At 37.5% G+C, this 23,092-nt stretch overlaps 1 protein-coding gene across 1 annotated transcript in view; it reads right to left on the bottom strand.

The window, feature by feature from the left end:
- GABRR3 (gamma-aminobutyric acid type A receptor subunit rho3) overlaps positions 1–22,796 on the bottom strand; it is a 72,826-nt gene extending 50,030 nt beyond the window's left edge. The window contains 1 exon segment of the mRNA XM_067737168.1: positions 22,778–22,796. Within this exon segment, the coding sequence (XP_067593269.1) occupies positions 22,778–22,796 (19 nt within the window).
- Between the last annotated feature and the right edge of the window lie 296 nt (positions 22,797–23,092).

Below are 23,092 nucleotides of genomic sequence, written 5' to 3'. Positions count from 1 at the left end.
AAGGGAGAAAAAAAGAAAGAAAGAAAGAAAAAAAGAAAACAAATTATTAAAATAAAATATAATTATTGAAAATTTAAAAATTTAAATAACAAAAAAAGAAGGAAAGAAAGAAGGGAGCAAACACACCAAAAAAGGAATCCACCAATGATAACAAGTGCTAAAATCTATACTAAAACAAACAAACAAACAAAAAACGGACAGACAGAACCCTAGGGCAAATGGTAAAAGCAAAGCTATACAGACAAATCACAAACAGAAGCATACATATACACACTCAGAAAAAGAGAAAAGAGGAACAAATATGTATATATCGTTGCTCCCAAAGTCCACCACCTCATTTTAGGATGATTTGTTGTCTTTTCAGGTATTCCACGGATGCGGGGTACATCAGGTTGATTGTGGAGATTTAATCCACTGCTCCTGAGGCTGCTGGGAGAGATTTCCCTTTCTCTTCTTTGTTTGCACAGCTCCCGGGGTTCAGCTTTGGATTTGGCCCCACCTGTGCGTGTAGGTCGCCTGAGGGCGTCTGTTCTTCACTCAGACAGGATGGGGTTAAAGGAGAAGCTGACTCAGGGGCTCTGGCTCACTCAGGCTGGGAGGAGGGAGGGGTACGGAGTGCAGGGCGAGCCTGCAGTGGCAGAGGCCGGCGTGACGTTGCACCAGCCTGAGGTGTGCTGTGCGTTCTCCCGGGGAAATTGTCCCTGGATCACGGGACCCTGGCTGTGGCGGGCTGCACAGGCTCCCAGGAGGGAAGATGCGGATAGTGACCTGTGCTCGCACACAGGATTCTTGGTGGCTGCAGCAGCAGCAGCCATGGAGTCTCATGCCCGTCTCTGGGGTCCGCGATGATAGCCACGGCTCGCGCCCATCTCTGGAGCTCGTTTAGGCGGCACTCTTAATCCCCTCTCCTCGCGCACCGTGAAACAAAGAGGCTAGAAAAAGTCTCTTGCCTCTTAGGCAATTCCAGATCTTTTCCCCGGACTCCCTCCCAGCTAGCCGTGGTGCACTAACCCCTTCAGGCTGTGTTCACGCCGCCAACCCCAGTCCTCTCCTTGCTCTCAGACCTCCGAAGCCCGAGCCTCAGCTCCCAGCCCCCGCCCACCCCGGCGGGTGAGCAGACAAGCCTCTCGGGCTGGTGAGTGCTGGTCAGCACCGATCCTCTGTGCAGGAATCTCCCCGCTTTGCCCTCCGCACCCCTGTTGCTGTGCTCTCCTCCATGGCTCCAAAGCTCCCCCCTCCGCCCCCCCGCAGTCTCCGCCCACGAAGGGGCTTCCTAGTGTGTGGAAACCTTTCCTCCTTCACAGCTCCCTCCCACTGGTGCAGCTCCCGTCCCTATTCTTTTGTCTGTGTTTTCATTTTTCTTTTGCCCTACCCAGGTACCTGGGGGGTTTCTTGCCTTTCGGGAGGTCTGAGGTCTTCTGCCAGCGTTCAGTAAATGTTCTGTAGGAGTTGTTCCACGTGTAGATGTGTTTCTGATGTATTTGTGGGGAGGAAGGTGATCTCCTCGTCTTACTCTTGCACCATCTTGAAGCTCCTCTCATGACTACTTTTGATGACTACTAAACTTTTAAGCTCATAATGAAATATTGATAGCTGATGAAGGGTAGGCAAGACAGCAAGTGGGTATTTCTTGTAACAATACTTTGAGCTGAAGGAATGAAGCACTAAAGTAGAATTTCATCCACCTGTCAGGCAGGCAGTGGAGCTATTCTGGGGGACATATGTTTTTCACGAATGTCTGGCAGGTCATATGCGTCCTCACCATCACTTAATCATATCAGCGTGCCCTGCAGAAATGACACACTGTAGAAACACTGTAGAAATGACACAAATCCATCTGACCTCTTCATTGAATCATCTTTGCTAGAACAACTATCCATATCAACATTAACATTAAGGGAGGAGTAAACGCAGTTTAAAATTTGTTAGTTATGAATTTTAAGTCTGCATAAAAATAAAAATAAGGCAATGGCCTAGGATACAAAGAGTTGGCTCACAGAAGGTCTTGGGGTTTCAATTCAATCACAGTAAGACATCTGTCTCTGTTGTTGCTGAATCTGCTCCTTATCCCTTTAGTGCTTTCTTTGCAAACCCAGTAAGCTTCTCAAGAAAAGAGCGGAAAACCACATCTGTCAAAATTAGAAAGTGGTAACTACCAGGAAACAAAATAATCACAGGGTCACTGGAGGCTTTGTAAAGGTTGAAGCTCTCCCTCACATAAATTGCCTCCTGTTCACTCTCCTTCCATTCTGATGACGTCAGCCAGCTTCTATTCCTTTGGCAGGGAGCCAAAGGGAACACTTGGATAGCAGGGCTGTGTCCTCAATATTCATCTTGGGATATGCAGCTATTTTGCTTACAAAGAGAAAACACAAGGTAAGTGGAGGTCTTATTTATATTGGATCAAGAACATCTGACAACAACAATAACGAATTCCAAGCCTCCACAGATTTCCCCCTGTGTCCGCATGATGCCAAGTAGGCAAAATATCCTGAGTGGGAAATTGTAGAGTCATAGAATGTTGATATGCAAAGGTCTTTGGAGATCACTTAGATTACCTACATCCTTCTCTTTTTTTGTATATGGGGAAACTAAGACTGGAGAGAGTAAGCACACAATTCATTTGCTTTTTTTTTTAACATCTTTTTGAAGTATAATTTCTTTACATTGTTGTGTTAGTTGCTGCTGTATAACAAAGTGAATCAGCTATACGTATACATATAACCCCTTATCCCCTCCCTCTTGCGTCTCCCTGCCACCCTCCCTATCCCACCCCTCCAGGTGGTCACAAAGCAGCGAGCTGATCTTCCTGTGCTATGTGGCTGCTTCCCACTAGCTATCCTTTGGTGCATTGGAAATGCAATATAACATGGCCATGTCAAGAGCAGCCACTAGGAGGCATTTGCTATCCCTCCAAAAACCCTTGCTCTCACTCATAAATGGTGTTTTCTCTTCCGTTTCCCAGAATTACCAGAGCCCCGATAGAGCATCTTTCCAACCCACTGCCCTCTTTCATTCCCCTCCCACTTCATTCCTGAATTACAGAATCAACAGTGATGGGAGCGGGGACTCCACGTTAGTGGAAAGTGGGTGACAGGAATGCAATCTTCATCATAGTGTAATAATACAATATAACCACGAGATGGCAGCACAGACTACACAATATTGTTTAAGCATTCTCTTCCTTATGAAATGAAAACCACAAACTAAATCATTAGCACTTATGATACTGCAAAATTAAATGAAAAGATTAATAATATAATGCCAAGATTCAGGCAAAAAGAAACTCCCTTTTATTCAGGAAAACGCAATTATTTACCTTGCGTGAAGACTGAACACTGAGCATATTTTAAAGCATCTTTTATAGATATAAGAACAGCATCGTTTTATCTCTGGGAACGCTAGGCTATAGAGGTGAACACTGGAAAAAGAAACTTTCCAGAGAAAGACAAATATCATATGATATCACTTATATGTGGAATCTAAAAAGGTGATACAAATGAACTTATTTACATAACAGAAACAGACTCACAGACATAGAAAACAGACCAAAGGGAAAGGGGGGGGGCGTAAATTAGGAGTTTGGGATTAGCAGGTACAAACTACTATTTATAAAATAGATAAACAACAAGGTCTTACCATATAGTAAAGGGAACTATCTTCAATATTTTGTAATAAACTATAATGGAAAAGAATATGAAAAAAAAAGCCTATATATAGGCTGAATCACTTTGCTGTACACCAGAAACTAACACAACATTGTAAATCAACTATACTTCAATAAAAATGAGACTTTCCATCAAAATAAAGTGTGTGTCATGAGTAATGTATTGAAAGGACATGGGATAAGGAGCTAGGAGACAGCTCTGGGTTGGGATGTGGCACTTAACTGTATGATATTTAGAAAGCTTCTTAACCTCTCTGGGCTTCCATTTCCTCTTCTGTATTCATTAGGCAGATGGATTTAGATGATTTCTGAAATCCCTGAAGAGGCAATCGAATATAGTGGTTAAGAATGTGATCTTTGGCAGCAGACTTCCTAGGTGCAAATCCTAATTCTTGCACTTACTAGATGTGTGAACATTGGCAATGGCTGGATATTTTTCTCTGAGTCAGCTACTTCATATGTCAATTCGGGATGACATCACTAGGACCTATCTCTTAGGATTATAGTCAGAATTGATGGGATAATACCATGTGTTTAACACAATGTCTAGTACATTGAAAATACAAAATTAACATAATTGTTAACTGCCAATCTTATTCATCTTTATTAATGTAGTCTTTGCATTTCCAACATCATGGCTTTGATCAAAACTACCAGCATTCTCCTACTCTTCCAGTCTTGAAATTCTGAAGTCATCTTTGACCCCCTACCTTTTCAAGGTTTGAATGTTTTTGTTTTATGTTTTTTTCCTTCAGACTTCTTTTTGTTTTTCTTTTTAGTTCCCTTGCCTTCCCAATGCCACTAGACTGTTTTGCCTCTAACATAAATAAATACCTCAATCAGCCTTCTTGCTGCAGGCTTTCTATTTTACTCTCTTCCGTTTGCTTTTGCCAGATTTCTATTAGTGATACTTCTTTTTTCTAACTTCTTTTCTCTGGTTAACGTGTTTTCATATTGCCTATAGGAGAAAGCCTATTCTGTTACATTGGCCTACGTTACTACACCTTTGCAAACACTGTCATCACTGTAGCTTTATTGTAAATAAATCTTAAAATCCTCCAACTTCATTCTTCTTATTCAAAGCTGTTTTAGTTATTCTAGTTCTTTTGTTCTTCTGTATAAGTCTTACAGTCAGTTTTCTACATCTACAAAATTCTGCCAGGATTTTGATCGGTATTGCATTAAATATGTAGGTCAATTTGGTGAGAATAGACATCTTACGTTGAATCTTCCAATCACAGAGCATGGTATGTCTCTACTTAGGTCTTTTATGACTTCTTTCAATAGTGTTCTATAGTTTTCAGCATCTTGTACATATTTTATTAGATTTAGTGCCTAAGTATTTATATTTTTGGAGTTATTATAAATGGCACTGGTTTTTAAAATTTTGGCTTCCAATTATACATTGCTAATATATAGAAATATAATTAATTTTTTCCTCAATTAAGAAATTGTGGGAAAATACATAACATAAAATTGATCATCTTAATCATTTTTCAGTGAACAGTTAGGTATGTATTAAGTACATTCAAATTATTGTGCAACCATCAATATCATTCATCTCCAGAACTCTCTCCTCTTTTGTTTTTAAGACAATTTTTAAAGAGCTGTTAACAGTTCACAGCATTTAAGTTTCCTCCATATCTTTTCATGGCTTGATAGCTCATTTCCTTTTAGCACTGAATAATATTCCATTGTCTGGATGTACCACAGTTTATTTATCCATTTACCTACTATAAAAGACATCTTGGTTGCTTCCCAGTTTTGGCAGTTATGAATAAAGCTGCTGTAAACATCTGTGTGCAGGTTTTTTTGTGGGCGCATAAGTTTTCAACTACACTGGGTAAATACCAAGGAGTGTAATTGCTGGATCATATGGTAAGAATCTGTTTAGTTTTGTAAGAGACCACCAAACTGTCTTCAAACGTGGCTGTACCATTTCATATTCCCACCAGCAATGAATGAGAGTTTCTGTTGCTCCACATCCTTTTCAGCATTTGCTATTGTCACTGTTCCAGATTTTGGCCATTCTAGTAGACGTGTAGTGGTGTCTCATTTTAATTTGCATTTCCCTGAAGACATATGATGTGGAGCATCTTTTTATATGCTTATTTGCCATCTGTATAACTTCTTTGGTGAGGTGTCTGTTAAGGTCTTTGTCCCATTTTAAAATTGGGTTGTTTGTTTTCTTTTTTTATTTGTTTGTTTGTTTTCTTATTGTTGAGTTTTAAGAGTTCTTTGTATATTTTGGACAATAGTCTTTTACCAGATGTGTCTAGCAAATATTTTTTCCCATATTGTAGTTTGTATTATCATTCTCTTGACATTGTTTTTTTTTCAATATTCAAATTTTTATTATGTGCTTGATGAAAAATTAAAGAACACATTGCTTAGTGTTACCCATAATTTTTTTCACACACACTGTATTTTATTTTTACAAGAGATAAATAAACTGACACCAAGCATTGTAAATGGATGACCACAACAATAGCAACAATGATTGCAATTACCAAACATGAAACACACTCATACTATTGACATTGTCTTTTGCAGAGCAGAACTTTTTAATTTTAATGAAGTCTAGCTTGTTCTGTTTTTTGTTTTTTTTTCGTGGATTATGCCTCTGGTGTGGTATCTAAAATGGCATCACCATAGCCAAGTCATCTAGGTTTTCTCCTTTGTTATTTCCTATGAGATTTATAGTTTTGCATTTTATATTTAGGTGTGTGATCCTTTTTGAGTTAATTTTTGTGAAGGGTGGAAGGTCTGTATTCTGCTCGTTTTGGATGGCATGTCCTATAAATATCTGTTAAGTCCATCTGGTCTAATGTGTCATTTAAGGCTTCTGTTTCTTTACTCACTTTCTGTCTGCATGATCAATCCATTGATGTAAGTGGGGTATTAAAGTCTTCTACCATTATTGTGTTACTGTCAATTTCTCTGTTAATATTTGCTTTTTATATTTAAGTGCTCTTATATTAAGTGCATATATGTTTATTTATGTTATATCTTCTGCTTGGATCAACCCCTTTATCATTATATAACGCAGTTCTTTCTCTTTTATTACAGACTTTGTTTTAAAGTCTATTTTGACTGATATGGGTATAGCTACCCCAGCTTTTTTTGTTTTTTTCCATTTGCATGTGTTGCCTTTTTCCATTCCTTCACTTTCAGTCTATCTGTGTCTTTAGCTCTGAAGTGACTCTTCTGTAGGCAACATATAGGTGGGTCTTGATTTTTTTTTAAATCCAATTGGCTACCCTGTGTTTTTTGATTAGAGAATTTACTCCATTGACATTTAAAGTAATTATTGATAAGTATGTACTTATATCCATTTTGTTATTCGTTTTCTGGTTGTTTTTATGGTTCTTCTCTATTCTTTTCTTCTTCTTCTAGTCCACTCCCTCGTGGCTTGATGATTTTCTTTAATGTTACATTTAGGTTCCTTCCTTTTTATTTTTTGTGTATCTATTGTAGGTTTTTAATTTATGGTTACCTTGATGTTCATATATATATATTGACCTATAACTATATCTACTTGTTTAAAATGATAGTCATTTAAGTTCAAACACATGCAGGGATTCAGGGTCTTCCTACTCCACCATCTTGACTCTGTCTCTCAAGCCTGAGTTTTATTGTTATTTGTTAGCAGTTCTAAATGATACCAGTAATAGTATGCTCCTTCATGAAAAAAATATTTTGTTAATCTGTTTGAAACAACTGCTGCCATTACTGTTAAGTATTACACATATGTATATAAATTTAAATTAGCATGTGTTATTAAAGAAGCATTAATAAAGAGTACATTCTGTTTAGAAGTTTATTCAGAGAACTTCCATTTAACAGTTGCTCTAGACGCATGGGAATTCAGCTATTTGTACTCATTTTAAGAATAAGCTTATATAGAGATATACCATGTTCTTGGATTGGAAGAATCAACATTGTGAAAATGACTCTACTACTCAAAGCAGTCTACAGATTCAACGCAATCCCTATCAAACTACCACTGGCATTTTTCACAGAACTAGAACAAAAAATTTCACAATTTGTATGGAAACACAAAAGACCCTGAATAGCCAAAGCAATCTTGAGAAAGATAAACGTAGCTGGAGGAATCATGCTCCCTGACTTCAGACTATACTACAAAGCTACAGTAAACAAGACAGTATGGTACTGGCACAAAAACAGAAAGATAGATCAATGCAAGAGGATAGAAAGCTCAGAGATAAACCCACGCACATATGGTCACCTTATCTTTGATAAAGGAGGCAGGAATGTACAGTGGAGAAAGGACAGCCTCTTCAATAAGTGGTGCTGGGAAAACTGGACAGGTACATGTAAAAGTATGAGATTAGAACACTCCCTAACACCATACACAAAAATAAGCTCAAAATGGATTAAAGACCTAAATGTAAGGCCAGACACTATAAAACTCTTAGAAGACAACATAGGCAGAACATTCTATGACATAAATCACAGCAAGATCCTTTTTGACCCACCTCCTAGAGAAATGGAAGTAAAAACAAATGGGATCTAATGAAACTTAAAAGCTTTTTCACAGCAAAGGAAACCATAAACAAGACCAAAAGACAATCCCCAGAATGGGAGAAAATATTTGCAAATGAAGCAACTGACAAAGGATTCATCTCCAAAATTTACAAGCAGCTCATGCAGCTCAATAACAAAAAAACAAACAACCCAATCCAAAAATGGGCAGAAGACCCAAACAGACATTTCTCCAAAGAAGATATACAGATTGGCAACAAACACATGAAAGAATGCTCAACATCATTAATCATTAGAGAAGTGCAAATCAAAACTACAATGTGATATCATCTCACATCAGTCAGAATGGCCATCATCAAAACATCTAGAAACAATAAATGCTGGAGAGGGTGTAGAGAAAAGGGAAAACTCTTGTACTGTTGGTGGGAATATAAATTGATACAGCCACTATGGAGAACAGTATGGAGGTTCCTTAAAAAACTACAAATAGAACTACCACACGACCCATTAATCCCACTACTGGGCATATACCCTGAAAAAACCATAATTCAAAAAGAGTCATGTACCACAATGTTCATTGCAGCTCTATTCATAATAGCCAGGACATGGAAGCAATCTAAGTGTCCATCAACAGATGAATGGATAAAGAAGATGTGGCACATATATACAATGGAATATTACTCAGCCATAAAAAGAAAAGAGATTGAGTTATTTGTAGTGAGGTGGATGGACCTAGAGTCTGTCATACAGAGTGAAGTAAGTCAAAAAGAGAAAAACAAGTACTGTATGCTAACACATATATATGGAATCTAAGGGGAAAAAAAGGTCATGAAGAACCTAGGGGTAAGACGGGAATAAAGACACAGACCTACTAGAGAATGGACTTGAGGATATGGGGAGGGGGAAGGTTAAGCTGGGACAAAGTGAGAGAGTGGCATGGACATATATACACTACCAAACATAAAATAGATAGCTAGTGGGAAGCAGCTGCATAGCACAGGGAGATCAGCTCATTGGTTTGTGACCACCTAGAGGGGTGGGATAGGGAGGGTTGGAGGGAGGGAGACACAAGAGGGAGGAGATATGGGAACATACGTATATGTATAACTGACTCACTTTGTTATAAAGCAGAAACTAACACACCATTGTAAAGCAATTATACTCCAATAAAGATGTTAAAAAAAAAAGAATAAGCTTATAAAAGTTTGAAATTACTCAGATTGAAGTTTTGTCTCCAATCCCATTGGTATTACATATTCTTATATTTAAATGTTAGATTAAAAATTAATAATGAGAACACATTGACTAAAAAGACAGGGAGAATTTAAGTTACTTTAATTATATCATTGTATGGGAATCACCTGAAAATTCTATCTGTGTTTAAAATTTACAAAAATGAAATAGCATGCTAATTGCAAGGTAGGATATTTTTGTTTGCAAAGTGTATGTTTTAGTTCTTCCATCAGCTATAGCAAAGATGTTGATGACTCTGGTTATAGGTCTATTGAATATAAGTGTAAAAAAAGATAAAAATTTGGAAAAGCATTGGCAAATTTGTACAAGTTGAGTCATAAGAACAGAAACTAATATTAATTATTTATTATGGTGACAGAAATGTAAATGTATATTCTTTTAAACATATAAAAATGTGGTTAAAAACATTAATCTGTTGCTTTTTCATTTTTATGCTATAATATTTTATTTTTTACTGACATAATGTGAAATTAAAGAAAATTTTTATTGCTTGTATTCTTTTCTGACCATTGTTATTATTATTTTATTTTGTGATTATTACTGAGAGTACTTCTATCATATAGAGGAGGCATTGTTAAGAAATTCTCAACTCCATCTGTCAAATAAGCTTGTTATGCCACTGACCCTGACTACCTTACAAAACAGCAATTCTAATCTATTTCTAGGTGAAAACCTAGGAATAGAAAATGATTGCACATGTCCACTGAAAGACAAATTCATAGCTAGCTTATTTACAACCAAACCCTGGAAACAACTCAAAAGTCTATCAACAGGAGAATGGATAAACTGCGGTGTTTAAGAAAACAATGGACTTCTATACAACAGAAAGTTGATTAAACTAATGGTACACAATGACATGGATGAATATAAAATATTATGTTGAGTAAAATAAGCCAGATACAAGAGTACTTCCCATATTATTTCATTTATAAAAACAGGCAACAATGCTGTGATAAAAAAATCTACATTAATAAAACATTAATGTAGTATAAAAATAATAGCTTAATTTTGCTCTTGATGAACACTATTTTCTCCTGACTGTGTTTAGTTCATACTCTTGTTTTCTTTCAGGTGTAGCTAAAGAAAAAGTGAAAGACTGAATCTGTTTTCCTTTAGACTCTGCTTGGACAAATGGCTATCAGATTCCTCTTGCAGAGCATCCTGTATCCATCTGCCTGTCTCCTGAGACATGTTCCTTAAAATTTCTTATGATCATACTTTGTATACATTATTGTTTTTTTTTTTTGTTTTTTTTTTTTTTGCGTTATGTGGGCCTCTCACTGTCGTGGCCTCTCTCGTTGCGGAGCACAGGCTCCGGACGTGCTGGCTCAGTGGTCATGGCTTATGGGTCTAGCTGCTCCGCGGCATGTGGGATCTTCCCGGACCGGGGCACGAACCCGTGTCCCCTGCATCGGCAGGCGGAATCTCAACCACTGCGCCACCAGGGAAGCCCTACATTATTGTTTTAAATGATGAGCCAGTGAATGAGTTTATGACAGTTTAGCAAGGCTGCTACTATTCCTAATAACCATCAGTGACTGTGAGTTGAATATGTATGAAGTGACAGAGCATAGGGCTCGGCATATGGTAAGTGCTTAAATAAATAAATTCTTGATAAAGGAACAATATAGTCCTAGTTGTTTTAAATACACTGATGTAAGATTTATACACAGTATTACCATTTTCCTCATATGGATATTCTTTTATTGTTTTTGGAGGTCTGACACAACTGTCTCTATGGTAGCAAATATGAACTTGGTGTTTGCTCTCTAAAAACAAATGCATTAATGAAGAAATTGTACATGACACCAATTTTTTCAAATTTCCAAAAGATAATTAGTTTGAGGAGACTGGCTACACACATCCATTCAGTTTATAAAAAGCTAACTGCAATTCTTTCCTAACAAATATTTCTCTTGCCTTCCTAGAGTCCCGTATTTCAGCAGGTGTTTTATTTATATTGGCAAGTTCTCCATTTTTGTCTATATTAGAGTATAGTATAATCAATCCATTAAATATCATTAAGCTATCACAAAATGTCTGCTAGGTACATAATTTATATAATTGGAGTAAATGGCCTCTATGCAACATTTATAACAGGTCACTAAAGCAGAAGAGGAGCCAATGTTACAGAGATTTTTTCACATGAGATCGTCATTCTCAAACCTCGGTGAGCATGAGGCCACAGGTATTGGCAGACAATAGCCAATATTTAATAATAAATTAAATTGAGTATAATCTATAAAAATATTGAATTACCAGTTTACCCCTGAAACGAATATAATAATGTAACAACTATACTTCAATAAAATAAATAAATATAATCCCTATAGGTTTTTCCCTTTCAGGTGATGTGTCTCATTTACTCCACAAAAATCACTATTTTCTGGTCTCTGTGCCAACCTGCAGGTGGCATGAGCTAGATGTAAAAGCTGTTTTATGTAAAAAGTTAAACTGTCATTGTCACAAATTAACAATATCTCAATTTTGCTCACCCCAAATATCATTCCCTAACAAAAGAGCTTAGCTGCTTTACTTATAAACAACTAGAATAACTAACACAAATAGTTAAACTTAATATTTAAGGAGCCCTTTCTACCTGTGAAGTACAGCACTAAGTCTTGTTGTTTGTCCTCTCATTTGATTCTTGTAACAGTCTTATAAGTGCACATTATTTACTTTCTTTCAAAATGAGGAAATCAAGGCTTAGGTAATTTAAGTTATTGATCATAGTTTTAGAGGCAAAGCCAGTTTTGATCCCAAGTCTGTCTTTCCAAAGTCTATGCTCTTAATCAACTTCATTACTCTTTCTTTCCATGTCTAGAAGTAGACTATCACATTTTAGTGAATTCATACCCATTGTGAACCTTGACGACATAAACATAGTTTCAATTGTTACAGCTAACTTTATGATATAGTGCAATATTAGGCATAGAACATCTCCCATCTTTATTCTTTTTGTAAAATTCTTTTGACATAAAAAAATCAATTTGATTCCTGATGAATTAGAATTTACTAATCAACTACCTCCCAATTATTTTGTTTGAGATTGCATATAATTTATATATTAATTTGGTAAAATTAACAACTTTACTAGATTTCAAGTCTTCCTAAGACTTGAAATGATTAATTTTCATACATTAAACAAATTTTTATGCCTTTCAGTAGATTTACATTTCTGACAAATACATTAGATCGGACATATTTCTTACTAAGTTTAATCATAAATATAGATAAATACAATTATGTGAATATGTGTGTGTGTATATATATACATATATATATATATATACACACACACATATATATTTATACACAGTTGAACCCTGAACAATGTTGGGGTTACGAGTGATGACCCTCCGCTCAGTTGAAAACCCAGTACAACATATAGTTGGCCCTCTAAATACATGGTTCCTCAGTAACAATGGTTCTGCATCCAAGGATCTGACCAACAGCAGGTTATGTAGTACTGTAGAAGTTAATGCTGAAAAAAATCTGAGTATAAGTGGACCTGTGCAGTCAAACCTGTGTTGTTCAAGGGTCAACGGTATTATACATTTCTTTTTGGTAATATAAAGTTTGGTAAATTAGTAACTTCAAAATTTGTATTGTAAAACAGTACAATTTTCCAAGAGGCCCATTGATTTGTTGAAAGAAAATCCTTAATATCATGAACATATTTGGACAAATTATCTTTAACTCTATAATTTTATAATTATAGATTTTTACAAAATTGATGTAGCCAGAGAGACAACCCCAATGTTCTTCAAACTAAGAACATAGGAGAGGAGAGGAGCTTCAAGATGGCGGAAGAGTAAGATACAGAGATCACCTTCCTCCCCACAAATAAATCAGAAATACATCTACATGTGGAACAACTCCTACAGAACACCTACTGAACGCTGGCAGAAGACCTCAGTCCTCCCAAAAAGCAAGAAACTCCCCACGTACCTGGGTAGGGCAAAAGAAGAAATAAAAAACAGAGACAAAAGAATAGGGACAGGATCTGCATCAGTGGAGGGAGCCGTGAAGGAGTAAAGGTTTCCACACACTAGGAAGCTCCTTCAAGGGCAGAGATTGCAGGTGGTGGAGGGGGGAGCTTCGGAGCCACGGAGGAGAGCGCAGCAACAGGGGTGGGGAGGGCAAAGCGGAGAGGTTCCCGCACAGAGGATCGGTGCCGACCAGCACTCACCAGCCCGAGAGGCTTGTTTGCTCACCTGCCGGGACGGGCGGGGCTGGGAGCTGAGGCTCGGGCTTCGGTCAGATCCCAGGGAGAGGACTGGGGTTGGCTGTGTGAACACAGGCTGAAGGGGGCTAGTGAGCCACAGCTAGCCGGGAGGGAGTCCGGGAAAAAGTCTGGAGCTGCTGAAGAGGTAAGAGACTTTTTCTTGCCTCTCTGTTTCCTGGTGCGTGAGGAGAGGGGATTAAGAGCGCTACTTAAAGGAGCTCCAGAGATGGGCACAAGCCGCGGCTATCAGCGCGGACCCCAGAGATGGGTATGAGATGCTAAGGCTGCTGCTGCCGCCACCAAGAAGCCTGTGAGCAAGCACAGGTCACTATCCACATCTCCCCTCCTGGGAGCCTGTGCAGCCCGCCACTGCCAGGGTCCCGTGATACAGGGACAACTTCCCTGGGAGAACGCACAGTGTGCCTCAGGCTGTTGCAACGTCCCGCCGGCCTCTGCCCCTGTAGGCTCACCCCACATCTGTACCCCTCCCTCCCCCCGGCCTGAGTGAGCCAGAGCCCCCGAATCAGCTGCTCCTTTAACCCCGTCCTGTCTGAGTGAAGAACAGACGTCCTCAGGTGACCTACACGCAGAGGCGGGTCCAAATCCAAAGCTGAACCCAGGAGCTGTGCAAACAAAGAAGAGAAAGGGAAATCTCTCCCAGCAGCCTCAGGAGCAGTGGATTAAATCTCCACAATCAACTTGATGTACCCCGCATCTGTGGAATACCTGAATAGACAACGAATCATCCCAAATTTAGGCGGTGGACTTTGGGAGCAACGATATATATTTTTTTTCCTTTTCCTCTTTTTGTGAGTGTGTATGTGTATGCTTCTGTGTGTGATTTGGTCTGTATAGCTTTATTTTTACCATTTGTCCTATAGCTTTATTTTTACCATTTGTCTGTCCCTCTTTTTTTGGTTTGTTTGTTTGTTTTAGTATAGTTTTCAGCGCTTGTTATCATTGGTGGATTTGATTTTTGGTTTGATTGCTCTCTTCCTTTTTTTATTACTTAAAAATATTTTTAATAATTAATTTTATTTTAATAACTTTATTTTATTTTCTTCCTTCTTTCTTTCATTTTTCCCCTCCCCTTTATTCTGAGCCATGTGGAAGACAGGCTTTTGGTGCTCCAGCCAGGCATCAAGGCTGTGCCTCTGAGGTGGGAGAGCCAACTTCAGGACATTGGTCCACAAGAGACCTCCCAGCTCCACATAATATCAAATGGTGAAAATCTCCAAGAGGTCACCATCTCAACGCCAAGACCCAGCTGCACTCATCAACCAGCCAGCTATAGTGCTGGAAACCCTATGCCAAACAACTAGCAAGACAGGAACACAACCCCACCCACAAGCAGAGAGGCTGCCTAAAATCACAATAAGGCCACAGACACGACAAAACACCCCACCAGACATGGACCTGCCTACCAGAAAGACAAGATCCAGCCTCATCCACCAGAACCAGAACACAGGCACTAGTCTCCTCCACCAGGAAGCCTACACAACACACTGAACCTTAGCCACTGGGGGCAGACACCAACAACAGGAACTACGAACCTGCAACCTGCGAAACAGAGATCCCAAACACAGTAAGTTAAGCAAAATGAGAGGACAGAGCAAGACACAGCAGATGAAGGAGCAAGGTAAAAACCCACCAGACCTAACAAATGAAGAGGAAATAGGCAGTCTACCTGAAAAAGAATTCAGAATAATGATAGTAAAGATGATCCAAAATCTTGGCAATACAATGGAGAAAATACAAGAAACGTTTTACAAGGACTTAGAAGAACTAAACAGCAAACAAACAATGATGAACAACACAATAAATGAAATTAAAAATTCTCTAGAAGGGATTAACAGCAGAATAACTCAGGCAGAAGAACAGATAAGTGACCTGGAAGATAAAATAATGGAAACAACTACTGCAGAGAAGAATAAAAAAAAAAGAAAAGAAAAGAATTGAGGACAGTCTCATAGAACTCTGGGACAACATTAAACACACCAACATTCAAATTATAGGAGACCCAGCAGAGGAGAAAAAGAAAGTGACTGAGAGAATATTTGAAGAGATTATAGTGGAAAGCATTCCTAATATAGGAAAAGAAATAGTTAATCAAGTCCAGGAAGCACAGAGAGTTATATACAGGATAAATCCAAGGAGAAAAATGCTAAAACACATATTGATCAAACTATCAAAAATTAAAAACAAATAAAAAATATTAAAAGCAGCAAGGGAAAAATAACAAATAACATACAAGGGAATCCCCATAAGATTAACAGCTGATCTCTCAGCAGAAACTCTGCAAGCCAGAAGGGAGTGGCAGGACATATTAAAAGTGATGAAAGGGAAAAACCTACAAGTAGGATTACTCTACCAAGCAAGGATCTCATTCAGATTTGACAGAGAAATTAAAACCCTTACAGACAAGAAAAAGCTAAGAGAATTGAGCACCACCAAACCAGCTTTACAACAAATGCTAAAGGAACTTCTCTAGGCAGGAAACACAAAAGGAAGAAAAGACCTACAATAAGATACCCCAAACAATTAAGAAAATGATAATAGGAGCATACACATTGATAATTACCTTAAATGTTAATGGATTACATGCTCCAAACAAAAGACATAAACTGGCTGAATGGATACAAAAACAAGACCTGTATATATGCTGTCTTCAGAGACCCTCTTCAGACCTAGGGACACATACAGACTGAAAGTGAGGGGATGGAAAAAGATATTCCATGTAAATGCAAATCAAAGAAAGCTGGAGTAGCAATTCTCATATCAGACAAAATAGACTTTAAAACAAAGACTATTACAAGAGACAAAAAAAGGACACTACATAATGATCAAGGGATCAATCCAAGAAGAAGATACAAAAATTGTAAATATTTATGTGCCCAACATAGGAGCAGCTCAATTCATAAGGCAAACGCTAACATCCATAAAAGGGGAAATCGACAGTAACACAATCAGAGTAGGGGAATTTAGCACTCCACTTTCACCAATGGACAGATCATCCAAAATGAAAATTGATAAGGAAAAACAAGCTTTACATGATACATTAAACAAGATGGACCTAATTGATATTTATAGGACATTCCATCCAAAAACAACAGAATACACTTTCTTCTCAAGTGCTTATGGAACATTCTCCAGGATAGATCATATCTTGGGTCACAAATCAAGACTTGCTAAATTTAAGATAATTGAAATCGTATCAAATATCTTTTCTGACCACAATGCTATGAGAGTAGATATCAATTACAGGAAAAAATCTGTAAGAAATACAAACACATGGAGGCTAAACAACACACTACTTAATAACCAAGAGATGACTGAAGAAATCAAAGAGGAAATCAAAAAATACCTAGAAACAAATGACAATGAAAACACAATGACCCAAAACCTATGGGATGCAGCAAAAGCAGTTCTAAGAGGGAAGTTTATAGCAATACAATGCTACCTTAAGAAACAAGAAACATCTCAAATAAACAACCTAAGCTTACACGTAAAGCAATTAGAGAAAGAAGAATAAAAAAACCCCAGAGGTAGCCGAAGGAAAGAAATCATAAAGATCAGACCAGAAAGAAATGAAGGAAACTATAGCAAAGATCAATAAAACTAAAAACTCGTTCTTTGAGAAGATAAACAAAATTGATAAACCATTAGCCAGACCCATCAAGAAAAAAAAGGACAGGCTTCCCTGGTGATGCAGTGGTTGAGAGTCTGCCCGCCAATGCAGGGGACACGGGTTCGTGCCCCGGTCCGGGAAGATCCCACATGCTGCGGAGCGGCTGGACCTGTGAGCCATGGCCTCTGAGCCTGCGCGTCCGGAGCCTGTGCTCTGCAACGGGAGGGGCCACAACAGTGAGAGGCCCACGTACCACAAAAAGAAGAAAAAGGAGAAGATTCAAATCAATAGAATTAGAAATGAAAAAGGAGAAGTAACAACTGACACTGCAGAAGTACAAAGGATCATGAGAGATTACTACAAGCAACTATATGCCAATAAAATGGACAACATGGAAGAAATGGACAAATTCTTAGAAATGCACAAACTGCCAAGACTGAAGCAGGAAGAAATAGAAAATATGAACAGACCAATCACAAGCACTGAAATTGAAACTGTGATGAAAAATCTTCCAACAAACAAAAGCCCAGGACCAGATGGCTTCACAGGCGAATTCTATGAAACATTTAGAGAAGAGCTAACACCTATCCTTCTCAAGCTCTTCCAAAATATAGCAGAGGGAGGAACACTCCCAAATGCATTCTACGAGGCCACCATCACCCTGATACCAAAACCAGACAAGGATGTCACAAAGAAAGAAAACTACAGGCCAATATCACTGATGAACATAGATGCAAAAATCCTCAACAAAATACTGGCAAACAGAATCCAACAGCACATTAAAAGGATCATACACCACGATCAAGTGGGGTTTATCCCAAAATTCAAGGATTCTCTAATATATGTAAATCAATCAATGTGATACACCATATTAACAAGTTGAAGGAGAAAAAGCATCCGATCATCTCAATAGATGCAGAGAAAGCTTTCGACACAATTCAACACCCACTTATGATAAAAACCCTCCAGAAGGTAGGCATAGAGGGAACTTACCTCAACATAATACAGGCCATATATGACAAACACACAGCCAACATCATCCTCAATGGTGAAAAACTGAAACCATATCCACTAAGATGAGGAACAAGACAAGGTTGCCCACTCTCACCACTACTATTCAACATAGTTTTGGAAGTTTTAGCAACAACAATCAGAGAAGAAAAAGAAATAAAAGGAATCCAAATCAGAAAAGAAGAAGTAAAGCTGTCACTGTTTGCAGATGACATGATACTATACATAGAGGATCCTAAAGATGCTACTAGAAAACTACTAGAGCTAATCAATGCATTGGTAAAGTAGCAGGATACAAAATTAATGCACAGAAATCTCTTGCATTCCTATAAACTAGTGAAGAAAAATCTGAAAGTGAAATTAAGAGAACACTCCCATTTACCACTGCAACAAAAAGAATAAAATATCTAGGAATAAAACTACCTAAGGAGACAAAAGACCTGTATGCAGAAAATTATAAGACACTGAAAGAAATTAAAGATGATACAAATAGATGGAGAGATATACCATGTTCTTTTATTGGAAGAATCAAAATTGTGAAAATGACTACTACCCAAAGCAATCTACAGATTCAATGCAATTCCTATCAAACTACCAGTGGATTTTGCACAGAACTAGAAGAAAAAATCTCACAATTTGTATGGAAACACAAAAGATCCCGAGTAGCCAAAGCAATCTTGAGAAAGATAAATGGAGCTGGAGGAATCAGGCTCCCTGACTTCAGACAATACTACAAAGGTACAGTAATCAAGACAGTATGATACTGGCACAAAAACAGAAATATAGATCAATGGAACAAGATAGAAAGCCCAGAGATAAATCCATGCACATATGGTCACCTTATCTTTTATAAAGGAAGCAAGAATATACAGAGGAGAAAATACAGCCTCTTAAATAAGTGGTGCTAGGAAAACTGGACAGCTATATGTAAAAGAATGAAATTAGAACACTCCCTAACATGATACACAAAAATAAACTCAAAATGGATTAAAGACCTAAATGTAAGGATAGATATTATAAAACTCTTAGAGGAAAACATAGGCAGAACACCTCATGACATAAATCACAGCAAGATCCTTTTTGACCCACGTCCTAGAGAAATGGAAATAAAAACAAAAATAAACAAATGGGACCTAATTAAACTTAAATGCTTTTGCACAGCAAAGGAAGCCATAAGCAAGACGAAAAGACAACGCTCAGAATGGGAGAAAATATTTGCAAATGAAGCAACTGACAAAGATTAATCTCCAAAATTTACATGTAGCTCATGCAGCTCAATATGAAAAAAAAACCCAACCCAATCCAAAAATGGGCAGAAGGCCTAAATAGATATTTCTCCAAAGAAGATATACAGATTGCCAACAAACACATGAAAGAATGCTCAACATCATTAAAGAAATGCAAATCAAAACTACAATGAGACATCATCTCACGGTCCAAATGGCCATCATCAAAAATCTACAAACAATAAATGCTGGAGAGGGTGTGGAGAAAAGCAAACCCTCTTGCACTGTTGGTGGGAATGTAAATTGATACAGCCACTATGGAGAACAGTATGGAGGTTCCTTAAAAAACTAAAAATAGAACTACCATATGATCCAGCAATCCCACTACTGGGCATATACCCTGAGAAAACCATAATTGAAAAAGCGTCATGTACCACAATGTTCATTGCAGCTCTATTTATAATAGCCTGGACATGGAAGCAACCTAAGTGTCCATCAACAGATGAATGGATAAAGAAGATGTGGCACATATATACAATGGAATATTACTCAGCCATAAAAAGAAACGAAATTAAGTTATTTGTAGTGAGGTGGATGGACCTAGAGTCTGTCATACAGAATGAAGTAAGTCAGAAAGAGGAAAACAAATACCGTATGCTAACACATATATATGGAATCTAATAAATAAAAAAATGGTCATGAAAAACCTAGGGGCAAGACAGGAATAAAGACAGAGACCTACTAGAGAATGGACTTGAAGTTATGGGGAGGGGGAAGGGTAAGCTGGGACAATGTGAGAGAGTGGTATGGACATATATACACTACCAAATGTAAAATAGATAGCTAGTGGGAAGCAGCCACATAGCACAGGGAGATCAGTTTGGTGGTTTATGACCACCTAGAGGGGTGGGACAGGGAGGGTGGGAGGGAGGGAGTCGCAAGAAGGAAGAGATATGGGGATATATGTATATGTATAATGTATAACTGATTCACTTTGTTATAAAGCAGAAACTAACACACCATTGTAAAGCAGTTATACTCCAATAAAGATGTTAAAAAAAAGAAAGAAGAACATAGGAGAATATGAATGATATATTATTCAATTACAAATAATTTGTGAAAAATATGTGTAGCAGTAGCATAATCATATACATAAAACTTTCAATAAATTATATATAAAAATGTATGTAAAACAAATATATATGTAAATATACCAAGAGAGGTACATGCATTGGTTAAAGGTGAAAGAAAAAATACCCCCGAAGTTAACTGTATTTTCCAGTGATAAGTGAGATTACAGCAATTCGTTTTCTTTTTGCTTTTCTACATTTTCAATTTTTTTCTATATTTAAGCTGTAATTTTTCTACTATTAAACTGAAATTGCTTTTAGAAGAAGAAAGAAGCTATGAAAATAATAGTTGCAAATGAGTATGTTCAAAATGATATGTTGATTAACCTATAATACCCAGTAGATTGATTTATTCTCCAGGGAATCTTTTGGTAGCATTGAGGGAGATTCAATATTATCTCCACAAACAGATTTGAAGATGGGAGGATATAAATACCTTTCCTTCTAAACTGCATTTCTCAAAGAAGATTAATGAGATGAATAATTGTTTTTGACATTTTTCTTCTTGAACTTTAAGAGCTCTTCTTGAAAATTTATATTTTATGGCATCTCTGCATCTTCTTATTGGGATTGGGTGAGAATTCAATGCTTTATTTTATTGTCATTATCCTTTCTACGAAAAGTGATAGAACATATCATTTTAGTACCAAGAGTTTCTCTGGAGCTGTCAAAATATCTGAAAAAAAATTGAAATGACTTAACTACCAAATGGAATAGGCAGCAATCCTGAACTGAACAGTTAAATAAACATTATGTTCAATCCTCTGAACCCTTATGGATACAGGCTATATATTTGTAGAATGAAGATTTGAATTGGTGATATTACATATAGAGTCTGTGTGCTTAACTGTTATACTCTACTAGTTAAATAAATAGCAAAGAGGAGTCATAGACTCATAGACCGTGGGCAGATATGCCTTAGAAAATCCAGTGCACTACAGATGAGAATCTTAGAACAAGGTCATAAAGTGGTTTAGGCATTGTCATTTAGTAATTTAGAGGTGGAATTGAGACTCAAAGCTTCAGAAATTTTGTTACATTTTCTTTGCCAGGATAATGAGTTATGAAATCAATGTATTTAATAGTTTGTGTCTGTAAAGGTGGAATTTATTCTAGCCTTTACTGTACTGTCACAGAATCCAGAAAATTTTCCAACAGTGAAGAATCATAGGGTTATGGAGCTTTTAAAGGTAGTCTATGCCTTTGTCTTCAACCTGGTTCTTCTTTAGATTGTTACTTCTCTGGAGATAGGCAGAAAGAAGGAGTTCACCACATCTGCCCCTAGCCATACCTCATTATTGTATTCTAGGCAGAATGTAAAATGTAGATAATCTGCTACTTTCAGTGATATGACAGCAGTGTGCTTACTCAATGACTACTGCCAATGTTACCAGCCTCTCTTTTTGTACTTTTTAAGTCTAATATTAATCTCAAACAAATTTTCTCTTTTCCTATTCCTTATGAAGTGTGCAGAAGTGCTTTCCTCAACATAGCCTCCCTTTCTAAAGGAAAAAAAAAACAAACAAAAGAGAAAAACAAACAACCCCCCCCCACAAAACCTCTATGTGCATTTCTGTAGAAAATACCCCAATTCTTCTATATATTTACTGTTCAAATATTATTCTTGTCAGAACTGAATTCACAAACCCTATCTTCCTCAAATTTTCTACATTGTTTCCTTCTTTTGAATTACAATGCAGGCACTATGAGAAAATGTTTCAGGCTAGCACAGACTTGGCAGTGAAATCTTCATCTACGTTCTGCAGAGTTGGTGACTAGGATATAGAAATAAAAATTTGTGCTGGAATGACTCCCATGGGGTTGGACATGTCATAAAAGCCAGGGAACTGCGAATCCAAGTCTTATTCCCTTGCATGGTTATATACTTAGATTAGCTGTTTCTAAATGGCTAGATCCTTCTTTAGATAACCGAGGCAGGGATTTGGATGCACAGAACACATTTTATATTCAGAAATGTATACAATTTGTCACTGATAAAATGCATTGTGATGATGTGGACTTAGGTTTATCCCTCTGGGTTTCCACAGGATCTAGCCTTCTCATTTGCTTCACAGGATTATAAAATTAACAGGTACATTTGTAATTTGGGGCTCTTTTCTGCCTTACCTATCTTCATGTTAGCCATTGCCTACCAACGTGTTTCATCTTTTCTCTTCATTTGATTTGGGTGTAAACAAAATTTTAATTTTTACTATTTAAATTGAATCCAGATATTCAAAACATTAAACACTGGCTATTCTTTCCACTTTGGTGTTTTTGGAATGTTAAATTGCATGCTGACTTTGATAGTCTCACTTGTAATCTCAAAAAGGGCAGCGAAGGGGAGACGAGGGGAAAATGGCGGAAGAGTAAGACGCGGAGACCACCTTCCTCCCCACAGATACACCAGAAATACATCGACACGTGGAACAACTCCTACAG

Source organism: Pseudorca crassidens, chromosome 5 (assembly GCF_039906515.1).
Source record: "Pseudorca crassidens isolate mPseCra1 chromosome 5, mPseCra1.hap1, whole genome shotgun sequence".
NCBI lineage: Eukaryota > Metazoa > Chordata > Mammalia > Artiodactyla > Delphinidae > Pseudorca > Pseudorca crassidens.
This window is presented reverse-complemented; position numbering and strand designations above follow the sequence as displayed.